At 31.9% G+C, this 11,920-nt stretch overlaps 2 protein-coding genes across 2 annotated transcripts in view; one reads left to right on the forward strand and one right to left on the reverse strand.

Moving 5' to 3' along the window:
- Window positions 1-555: 555 nt before the first annotated feature.
- LOC117168381 (fizzy-related protein homolog) lies at window positions 556-8,193 on the forward strand. The gene is made up of 2 exons (XM_033353989.1): window positions 556-1,521; window positions 6,166-8,193. Exons 1-2 carry the CDS (start codon window positions 781-783, stop codon window positions 6,883-6,885), a joined length of 1,461 nt encoding a protein of 486 aa, XP_033209880.1. The 5' UTR covers window positions 556-780; the 3' UTR covers window positions 6,886-8,193.
- A 765-nt stretch (window positions 8,194-8,958) lies between these two features.
- Window positions 8,959-11,920, reverse strand: part of LOC117168380 (nucleolar protein 58) — a 10,766-nt gene continuing 7,804 nt past the window's right edge. The window contains exon 4 of the mRNA XM_033353988.1: window positions 8,959-9,896. Within this exon, the coding sequence (XP_033209879.1) occupies window positions 9,742-9,896 (155 nt within the window). The 3' untranslated portion in view covers window positions 8,959-9,741. The remainder of the gene's footprint in view (window positions 9,897-11,920) is intronic.

Consider the following 11,920-nt stretch of genomic DNA (forward strand, 5'->3'; position numbering starts at 1 on the left):
ATTTTTGTAAAATTTCATATTCATGTGTAAAAATTCAACTGTTTTGTTCAATGTTTGTCCTTTTTGGTTTTGACTGAGGATTCAAATATTTTGTTGAAAATACATCTTTTTTTCGTTAAATTCAAATATACTTTGTTTAAAATTCATATCTTCGCGGTTGAAAATGTAAGTATTTTCGTATTTTATTAAAAATTCAACTATTTTGTTGAATATTTCGTCTTTTTGGTAGAAAATTATTCTTCATTGTTGGTAGTTCAATTATTTGGTTAAAAATGAATCAACTTTGTTGAAAATGCTAGAAAGAATGTTAGAAATTTAAAGCATATTGTGAAAGTATAGTTTTCAGCCTTACCGACATATGATCATTTAAATTTTCAGTACGACGCACACACAGCCCCGACTACTTTAATCCATACATCACCTATACAATCTTCTCCTAAGAATTCCAGCCAATCAGCCTTCGTATAGAGGGTGGGTGGGGGTGTTGAACCAATCGGGATCCTTGAGATTTTAGAACGCAACGCATACGTATTTTCTACATCGATTTCTCCATCTCTCTCATCCACAAAAAGCCATGTTCGTCCATGTTCGTCGACGTCGAATGCTCGAATGGCGACATCGGTGACGGATGAAGACCTTTGGTTAAAAAGTGAAGCACTGTCTAGAAACTCTCTTTAAAAAATGCGATAATCGCTCCTTTTTTCGTTGGTGTAGTAATTTCGGATAGTGCTCAGTGACTCGAGTATGTGATAAGTGCGTCTGCGTTTTAAATCGTTCAAGATGTATCACCATGAGTACGAGAAGAGACTTTTAAAGCCGAACAACGATGACCACACGGACTCTCCATCCCCGACGGGTCTCGCATCACCCGCATATTACTCGCCTACAAAAATCGGAAATAATAGCTTCGACCGTTTCATTCCGACTCGAGCTGGAAATAATTGGCAGGTTTCCTTTTCCATGATCTCTGAAAACAGCCGGAGTGGCCTCGTCACGAAAAAAACTCGAGAAAACGGCGAGGGAAGTCGGGATGGAGTCGTCTATTCGTGCCTCTTAAAAAATGAAATACTTGGGGCGGATATCGAGGATGTTAAGGGTCAATGCGATGAGCGTAGAGTATTGTCTCCGCTGAGTGGAAAAAACCTTTTTAGGTATATGACACCCACGAAAGATAGAACCCTCTTAAATCAGAGTTTGCCTTATTCCCTGTCACCGTTGAGTGCCAAGAGTCAGAAGCTCTTGAGATCGCCGAGAAAGGCGACAAGGAAAATATCTAGGATTCCGTTTAAAGTCCTAGACGCCCCGGAACTGCAGGACGATTTTTATTTGAATTTGGTGGATTGGTCTTCGCAAAATGTTCTCAGCGTGGGATTAGGAAGCTGCGTTTATCTTTGGTCAGCTTGTACAAGTCAAGTGACTAGACTCTGTGACCTATCTAGTGATGGAAACACGGTTACCTCCGTCGCCTGGAACGAGAGGGGAAACCTCGTTGCCGTTGGCTCACATCTCGGATATATCCAGGTTTGTACATTTTTCATTATTCCGCAATTTTAATTTTACTTCAGTTATCGCCTCCTTATACTGTTTCCAAGTCTGATATTCGAAAGATTAAATTAATCATTCGAATTGCTTTGAATTTAAAAGCCAAGGTTTAAAGCGCCTCTGTGGCAGTTTTTTATTCACAAGTTTGATTCTTTTAACAACCTCATTTACACTTAAATGGAATAACTCCAAACACTTTTCAATTCGGACAATTTACTACATGATGATTTATTTTCCACTGATATTTAAAAATTTGTCTTTCTAATTTAGATGCTTTTCATGCTTTGCTAATTTCGAAAACTTGCAGAGTCATGGTGTGCTTAGGGAGATATTGATTTTGAAAGATTTTGAAATTGGATAGGTATATTTCATATATATCTGGTTTGATAAAATGCTAATTTCCAAAAATGAAAATGAATTTATGTTGTTCCATTTGCTTCTAATAATGAGCTTGCTGAATGGAAAAAGACTGAGAGGCGGAAATGACTTTGTGAAAAGGCTTTTGTAAATTGTAAATGCAGAAATGATTTAAATTTCGAAATTCTTCTGTTGGTTCAAAACGCATTCTTAAATCAACAAAACTGTACTCTTATCGAAGCAATTTACATAATGATTCATTCTCGTCCCTGTCTCAACATGTATGCTATTGAAAGATACTGTAAAAAACTTACACATTTATTGTAAATTTACACTGATTTCTGCAGGGATTTACCCATAACTGTATGCATTTTACAATAAGCGTATAATTTTCTCAGAATCATGGTAATTTTACTGCTAGGGTCGATGAAAATTCACAACATTTAGGAAAAAGTGCAGAAAATTTTTGATTCGTGTAATTTTAATCGTTTATGGCGTGAACTTTACATCTTTTTTTTTAATTTTCCAGAAACATCACTGGTATTTTTATTACCTGCGATTGTGAAAAAATTACATAGAACTTGTAATTTTGAATTTAATAAAAAGAAATTTAAAACAGAAATTTAATAAATTAAGAAATTTTAAACGGGTTTAAACGTTAAATGTTCAGCTTTAAAGGATTTTCAAATTAAAACTTACAAAATGGAATGCCTTTAGTTTAGTTCAAGAAGCAAGTTTAATCAATGTTAATTTTATTGTTCCGTTAATTTGAAGATTTCAGCTTTAAAGGATTCTTCTCTGAATGAAGGGATTCATTTTTAGATATTTAAATTCCAGTCCTATTCTCCCTATATACTCGTATTTCCATCTATGTTCCTAGTGATGGTTTTTACTCTCCCTTTTGTAATGGTACGCCAGACTTTCACATATGTAACCTCCTCTCCCCTTCTACTAATCCCCTATATTTGTGACGTCACTAATGGGCGATGCTTCGAGTTATTCTGTTATGGCTATACATTTTACAAAATGTGTTCAATATTAAAAATTAAATTTTTGTGAGTAATTCTATGGAATTCTATTAAGGATTACTTTATGAGACGTTCTGCTCTGTAAGAGGGATGAAATTGTTAGATTTCAACAGCTTTTTTTTTTTTAATAATCAGTTGGATTTCTATCTTTTTCAATTATGATATCATTCAGTTTACAATGCGTATTTCGAAAATCATTCACTCACTAATTTCCCATTTTGGATTGTAAGGTTTAAGCGTACATTTTTCATTTAAAGAATTTTAAAATGCTGTTTTAAAGACTTCAAAAATTAATAGCGTTTGACATCGACGCTTTTGGATAAAAAACTTTTTTAGTTGATGAAACAAGTATAACTTATAATGATTTTTAAATTTTAACTATTCGTTGAAGATTAACAAGTGAATAATCATTTATTTTACAAAGGCGATTCACAATCAGTTCAATATTTAAGTATTCAGATATCTTAGTAGTTAAACAAATGTAAACGCCTGATTGAAACTATAAACTATTTTTAATTTTAAAGAACTTTAAAATAATATATTCACAATGAAAGTCTTTTATTAAATTAAAAATATTATTTAAAATCTCAAATTAAAAATTTCTTAACTAAGAAAAATAACAATTGCTTAATATTTAAAAATATTTTATTGTTCATGTAAAATCAGTAATTATAAATTAAATATTCTAAACTAAACCAAAACTAAACTTTGAACTTTATAAATGTAATCGTTCCAGTTGAAAAAATTTAATTTACAGGTAAAATGGTTGAATTTTGGTGTATAATAAATATTGCACACCTTTGAGTCATAGAAAAAGATTCAAGTAAGTGGAAGAAGTATTTAGAAGGTCTGAAAAGATTCAAAGTTAATTAAAAATTGGAAGTGATTTCAAATAATTTAAACAAATTGTCCACGATCTACGTATACCTAATACATACTTATGTCTAATTTAAAACCAAATATAGATTTTTGCAGATTTCGAACAAAAAATTAAAAACATTTTTTTAAGATTCCTAGTAAAATTAAAGATGGCTTTTTATTTTGAAAAAATAATTTTAAGAGAATATTTAAAAAGATTAAAAACATTGTAAAAAAGAATCTGAAAGATTTTAAGGAAATATTTCTTATTTTGCATGATATAAATAAAATTGAGAATAAACTTTGAATCTTATTAAAAGATGTTAAGCATATCTTAAAAAAATTCAAAAAGAATTAAAAATTAAAATAAATTAAAAACAACATGTAGATGTTTCAAGATTTTCAAATAAAATTTGGAAGCTTTTTAAGGATTTACAAAAAATTGTAATGAAAATAATTTAACTCGTAATTTGAGAAGTATTCCATTTATAAAAAAATGCAATTGTTTATTTTCTAATATGTCTAGTTTTAAATTGCTTAAAATGATTTGCAACTCAGTTTTTTTGACTTCAAATGGAAATAGTTTTAACTTTAGTGTTCCAATTTTTTAATTTCATTTGCCGCGAAAAAAGTTTGCGACGCAGGAAATGAGCAGGAATTTTTTCATGTGATTATAACGGCCGGTCTGATATATAAAATTTAACATTTTTAGGATTTAATAATTTAATGGTATATACAAACCCCAAAATCTCCACCCAGAAAATTTATAATTGGGAATGATTAATCATGGATTTAAAAATTTGAAAGTATTTACTTTTTTTTAATTTCAAAATTAAGAATATTATGCATTAAAACGGTTATAATTTTAATAGATTTAGAAGATAAAAAGAACAGGTTCGCTACAGGGCAATAGACAGGGAAAATCTGAGTCAGCGAATTTTCGATGTTGAAGTTTATAAAACTCTATGACTGTTGTCAACATTTTAATTACTTTAATTTGAAAGATTTAGATTAATGGTTCTTATTAAAATATAAGGTTTTCGAGCCACTGAAGTTAACATACTTTATAAAAGAAAATATAACACTTGAGAATTACTCAAATAATTTTTAATACTGTTATTTGATGTCAAACATAAAAAAAAATTTATCCCAATATCATTATCGGAAGACTGTGATTTCTCGCCCACACACTTACATTCAAAAAGTCGAAAAAAGTTGTAACTTTCCTCTAAAGGTCAGGTTTTCTAATTGTCTTTGTCCAATAACTTTTACTATCCAACGATAAAGTGCTTTGTCTTATAAAATGCAGTCTTCTGATAAGGATACCAGGATGAAAAGTTTTTTGTGCTGCTGAACATCGAGTAAAAGTAATTAATATATTAAAATTTGAGAACTTTGCGAATTTCTGTGACATATGTTTTATGTGTTTCAAAATTTTAAGAATGATTTTCTTCTCACTGAAAGGTTCTTAAGTTAATCGAGAAATTAGAAATTATGGAACTTAAAAATATTATCAGTTAAATGCAGCTTAATTCTTTTACAAAATAGTTCATCAATAATAAACGTATTGGGAATGGTTAAACTGCGATACGCCACCTGGTGACAAAAATCCGAACTAGAAATAATAGGTACGATTTTGAAGATGCTTTTTAATTTGGACATAAAAGTGTTTTAACGGTTTTTTTTGTAGCGTGTAAAGTATTTATTGGATAATAAAAATAATTCTTTATCAGAAACAAAGGGCTTTAGATGGACTTCATATATTATACAGTGAGAAAACAGTTTTTGACAGACTAATTTTTGTAAAAAAAAAAAACGATTATTGTATTATTTATTGTGATTTTCAAAAGATTATTATTACAATGCATTAGAACGTACGTGAATTAGTGAAAGAATTTTTTATTTTTTAAGAACCTTTTTGACAAAAATGTGTTTTTTCACTGTATAAGATGAAAATTTTATCTCAAACTAATTCTTTTTTTATGAAGATTTGTTTCTACTATCCAATCATTCTTTTATACTTCATAAAACAATCGTAAAAACACATGTGCAAAAATCAAAATACATCTTCAAAATTGTACCTACTTTTTATAGTTCCAGTTTTCGGCACCAGGTGGCGAAATGGTAGAGCACCATTCCCAATAGAAGTTTAAAAATCACTTTAACCAGATTAAATGGTTTATTGGGTAAGAAAACGAAAGGACTTTTCGCTGTAGAGTTTTTATTTAAATTCAAATCGTGAAAACTGAAACTTAAAATATAATTGACGGTAAAGTTTATTGTTGATTCTGGCCCTTATCCCTACTATCTAGTTTAAATTTAGGTTCTACCTTAAATAAAAATCACCCCTCTAATTCTAATTAAAAAATCATTTTTCCAGGTTTGGGACGTAGCCGTGAATAAGGAAGTGGCCAAACTCGAAGGCCACAACGCCCGTGTTGGAGCTTTAGCCTGGAACGGCGAAGTCCTCTCATCCGGGAGTCGAGACCGACTGATTCTTCAGCGAGACGTGCGGACTCCCTGTGTTGTAGGCGAGCGTCGCCTCGGCGCCCATCGTCAGGAAGTTTGTGGTCTAAAGTGGTCACCCGACAACCAGTACCTAGCTTCCGGTGGAAACGACAATCGGCTCTACGTCTGGAATCTTCATTCCCTCTCTCCCGTCCAAACATACACCGAGCACACAGCAGCCGTCAAGGCCATCGCCTGGTCTCCTCATCATCATGGCCTCCTCGCTTCCGGAGGGGGAACTGCTGACAGACACATCCGCTTCTGGAACACCTTGACCGGACAGCCGATGCAGAGTATTGACACCGGCTCCCAAGTGTGCAACCTCGCCTGGAGCAAACACAGCTCTGAGTTGGTCAGCACCCATGGCTACTCGCAGAATCAAATTCTCGTGTGGAAGTATCCGTCGCTTACCCAAGTGGCAAAGTTGACTGGACACTCCTATCGAGTTTTGTACCTGGCCATGTCTCCAGATGGCGAAGCCATCGTCACAGGCGCTGGCGATGAGACCCTCCGATTTTGGAATGTCTTCAGCAAAGCCCGGAGTCAAAAGGAGAATAAATCGGTACTGAACTTGTTCACTAGTATTCGGTAAAATAATTGTAAAAGATGAGAGAAATTAAGAAAAGAACAAATTATATTCCCCACCGAACTTGAACCTTCTTCAGCGAGGGGATATTTATTCTGAGGAGGTTGAAGCTCGCTGTTAGTGATGTAAATAACGAAAACCTAACGATCGTTATATATTCTTTAAAAGAATTTTCGAATACGAGTTAAGTAGAGAAAACCATACGTGGTTTATACTTTAGAAATAAGCTTACAGGCCTGCAAACTATCGAGCCTTTGTGCAATACAACACAGCACCTTTCATCTTTAGATTTCAGCAATTAATTTGAAAATAAAACCTGTGTTTTTTGTTTTATTATTCTTATTTTTTTCACCAACGCAGGCTTTATTTTCATTTTATTTTTCTTTCCACATGTGGGAAGCGCAAAACTAAGATAGAAAACTGCCGTGTCTGCTCATTGTTCGCAGGTTGTCCCTTTGATCTAGATTATAAAACGTTCGTCTTTCTATCGTCGGGATAATGATTCTTTAACTTAAAAAAATTGTCAGTAATATTGTTGCGAGATTGTCTACCTCTAATCGGAATAATTAATTAGTTTACGAATAATCCGCGGAAAAACTTGTACGTCAGTCATGTACAAAATAAGTTGACCAGGATTACCGAAATGACTAATTTATATTGAAAATAATATATAAGGGGTTCGAAAATAATGAAAGATAGAACGGAGTACAAACAAGGGACAGGCAAGGAGTTGAAGTCATTTAGATTATAACTGGCTTTGTGACCAGATTTCGAACCGTCCAACGCTTCGAAATCTCGCAAGATCGGTTTTACGATAATGCTTTCGAGCTTTTGTAGGTATATGTGAAGGCTGATAAGTTTTGTATTAAAAGAAAGAGCAAGACTATTAACAATTATTGTACTATTGAAAATCGGTTTTATATTATTATTTAAAAGGAACTATCACGCAAAATCCCGTCGTATTATTACTAACTTCCTTTTTTTTTTCTACAATTCCTTTTCATTGTGCGCTTTCTCTATCTCTACTTTAGCAATTAAACCTAGGCGTAGGTTTAATTTGTGATTTTAAACTTCTCTGGTCATAGGTTGCTTGTTGAAATATATAGTATAATTTACAATGTTATAAACTTGTACCGAACCAAAATGATTTCGATACTCCATAAATTCCGTTGGGGGTTTTCTGAAGTCTCGGAATCAATTTGATGAATGAAAACGTGAAACGTTTCGATTCATGTACTCGAGAGTTATATTAATTATCGTCTTGAAATGACAGTAAAAATTATAATTACAAATAATAATAAAAAAACAAAAAAACAGTGAAACCAATTTCAAGCTGTTAGACGACATAAGTAGATGTAAATCGGTTATTTCCATGTGTTGTGTGCAAAAAATGCGTTTATATTCTCTTAAGTTTAGTTTCTTTAAATTCGAAAGTGCTTCTCGTTCAGAATTAGACTTACTCCCTTAATTTCTATTTCTTGTACAATATGTAGCTTTTTCGAATTTTGTGCAATCCCATAATTCTGAAATATTTCTGTATTTTAATCAAATTTGTATATTTTTCGTTTAGGAGTCGTAAATTCGAAACGTTTTGACGCCGAAAATATGTGTAGAGAATCAATGCGTGTAGTAAATTTATCAAGTTTTTGTCGTTTGCATTTTTCTAATTTTTGTACTTCATCGCCCTGCAAAGTCTACGTACAAAGGATAGCCTTTTTTCCAAACATGAAACCTAGATTTCAAAAAAGTGGAGCAAGATTTGCAACAAGATATTTATAATTTTCTTTATTGGATTTCAATATCCTATTTTTTGAGACGTTTAAAATCATATTTTATTTTGTAATTGCTTTTTGGAATCGATTTTTGTTGCAAAACTTTGGCCTACTGAGAATTTGTGTAGAAGTTTAGAAAGCACGGACACCAATTTAAATTTGGCAAATTTTAAATATTCTGTCTTGAATATTTAACATTAAAAACAGACGAGTAAAAACTAACTGAGGTAACAACATACCAATAATTGTAAGTCTGTACTGACGACTTGGCAGACTATAATACTAGGCGAATAATTTAAACTAGCGTGATGCAATCCTAGTAGTATATATTTTTTATGTATTTGATTTATACAGATATATCGAAGCATATTTTCTCTTCGCAAACAATAAATCTAAGAAAGAAATCTTGCTCTTTTATTTTTCTCTGTTCTCATTCCCAACGTATATTTTTGAAAGCGATTTTTTTTTTATTTATAATACAAATTACGTGATTTGACACCTTTTTGTATAGCAGTGTAAATAAATCGTATAAAAAATGTACTTCTGCAGTATCTAAAAAAAATATTTCAGTCACTAAAAAGGTGATTTCCACAGACTTTAAATAAATCTTCAGTTTTTATTTTTCTTTACATATTTTGTTTATAACAAAGTACTTGTCTATATTTTACAAAAAAAAAAAAAACACAGTTACAAGTATTAGAATATAAAAATTATTTTGATATTTTAACAATGAATTGCAAACATCAGTTACAAAAATATATTTAGGCACGAAGTAGCAGAACTTCGGGAATTTTAAGCAAGAATAACATTTTAACTGAAACTGATGCAAAAGAATTTTTTTCTTTCTAATGTTCATAAAATCACCAATATAAGAAAAAAATTGAGAGAAAAATCGTGCCATTTTTTCATTATACGATTTTTCAAGCTAAAGTATACATTCAACATTCAGCTAACATATTCTTAATCATAATTAATGTGTTGCTATTTATACAGGTGTTCACGAATAACGTGTGATTTACAAAGAATGTTAATTCTTTCACGATTCGCTGCAGTTGAAAATAGAATTATTTAAATAGAAACTAGGTGCTATTTATGTATCGGGATCTTCATGTGACTGGGATTTCTTTTTCTTCTTCTTTTTCTTTTCGGTTGTGCTCGACTCCATTGTTTGCATATATTCGTCTGGAATTGCTGATTCCTCTGGTTCCTCTTTCACCTTCTTCTTCTTTTTCTTCTTTTTGGGCTCTGAAAAAATAGAAAAAATTTCTAAGTTGTTCTTAATTTGTTGATATTTTATACTTCGGGAATTTGAAGAGGCTTGTTACATTTCAGGGTATCTACCCTACCCCTGTCGTGATATTTAAGAAAGCATATCTACAAAAAATCGAAAATGATTTTTTTATATAGTTGGAATCGTAAAAAAATATATATCCGTTTATGAAAATTCTTAATAAAACTAAAGATAACTTTTTAATAATTATTACAAAAAAGCCGCATATTTTAATTCTGGTGAGTCGTGTTAGGTAAGAAAACAGTATCTACAGAAAATTTTCCGTAACTGCAAGAATTGTAACACGCAGACTCGAATACGGCACCCAAAATTACGCATGAAAGCAGTATCTTTCAGACACTGCGTTTTGGCCAAACACTGACCGGATCTCAGAGGACGTGATGTCCTCAGCAAACGCAGTATCTACAAATAAAATTATTACAAATTGCAAAATGAACACAGATAATTATAAAAATTGTGAAAAGGAAACAATATATTTACTTCGCCAAGTTGTTGATTGCTGAAGAAAGGTACAAAAAAAACTTTTTTTTAATTTGAAAAGAATTTTCGACTTTTTGAAATAATTTATATTTGTTTATATTTCAAAAGATGTTAATACCTGTAATTACTATTTATATAATATTATTGAAATGTGTTTTTAAAATTATTTAGAGCATGTGTTTGTAACGATTTATTAATTATTCGCCGTAAATTCAAATTTTTCGCAGATACTGCTTTCTTGCGAACACCAAGGCTGCTTTCCGAGGCCCGGTATTCGCAAGAAAACAGTTTCTAACACATGCGGCGTTTTTTCATAATTTCGGTTCACATTTTTTGCAGTATCTCCATTTTTTATAACATTAACAATTTATTAAATTTTTTCAGAAATGAGATGTTCACCTTCAAATTAGCCAAGAACGAGAAAACAAAGTTTAAAAAGTAATTTTAAATGAGCGTTGTACACGAATAATGATTTTAACAGTTTTCTTCGATTATCAGGGGTTGCTGTTTTTGTAGATACTGTTTTCTTAAATATCACGGCAGACCTGGAATAAAATTCAATAACAATGCTTCACCTGTAAAAGTAGCTTTATATTACTGTATTTAATGATTTTGTTGAAAATTCATTTTTTCTTTGATTGAAAATGCAGATATTTTTCTCAACATTCAATAGTTTGTTTGCAATATTTTTTCCCTCAGTTGAATTCAACTGTTTTGATTACAAATTAAAATTTGTTTTGTTGAAAATTCGTTTTTTCCTTGGCTAAGAATTAATTGTTGTACTGAAAAGGGGGAGGGTCGGTTTTTGGCCTAATTTATTTTTGGACCAAAAAATCTGAAAAAATCATGGTAGTATCTTATAAGTATCCCGAGTCGATTGGACGCTAAACGGACTACCCCCCAGCCACCCCCACCCCCCCTACAAATATAGGAAACACCACTACCCACCAACTGTATTTTCGAGAGATTTGACACTCTTAAACATGTATTCTGAGGTTAGCTCGGGTTTACTATGCTTTTCGGGGTCGCCGAATACAAATCTGGCGTCCTTTGACTTTTATCCCGTCAGTTTCAAGGTCAAATCGAGAGAAAACGGTAAAAAAATCCAAAAAAATACGTTATAGGTTTTTGGAGTCGCTAATTACGAATCTGGCATCCGTTGAACTCTATCGCTTCAGGTTCAAGGTCATTTGAAGGTCAAATCGAAAACCTATAACATATTTTTTCAGCGTTTTCTCTCGATTTGACCTTTCCATGACCTTGAACCTAACGCGATAAAGGTCAGCGGGCACCAGGTTCATAATCAGCGACCCCAAAAACCTATAACATATTTTTAAAAATTTTTTTTACCGTTTTTCTCGATTTGACCTTCAAATTACCTTGAACCTGAAGCGATAGAGTTCAACGGATGCCAAATTCGTAATTAGCGACTCCAAAAACCTATAACGTATTTTTTTGGATTTTTTTTACCGTTTTCTCTCGATTTGACCTTCCAATG

The sequence above is a fragment of the Belonocnema kinseyi genome, chromosome 2, assembly GCF_010883055.1.
Source record: "Belonocnema kinseyi isolate 2016_QV_RU_SX_M_011 chromosome 2, B_treatae_v1, whole genome shotgun sequence".
NCBI classification, from domain to species: Eukaryota; Metazoa; Arthropoda; class Insecta; order Hymenoptera; family Cynipidae; genus Belonocnema; species Belonocnema kinseyi.

Coding starts and splice junctions, on each gene's coding strand:
- LOC117168381 (XM_033353989.1), top strand. CDS start 781: ATGTATCACCATGAGTACGAGAAGAGACTTTTAAAGCCGAACAACGAT. Junction 1,522..6,165: donor CACATCTCGGATATATCCAG/GTTTGTACATTT, acceptor TCATTTTTCCAG/GTTTGGGACGTAGCCGTGAA.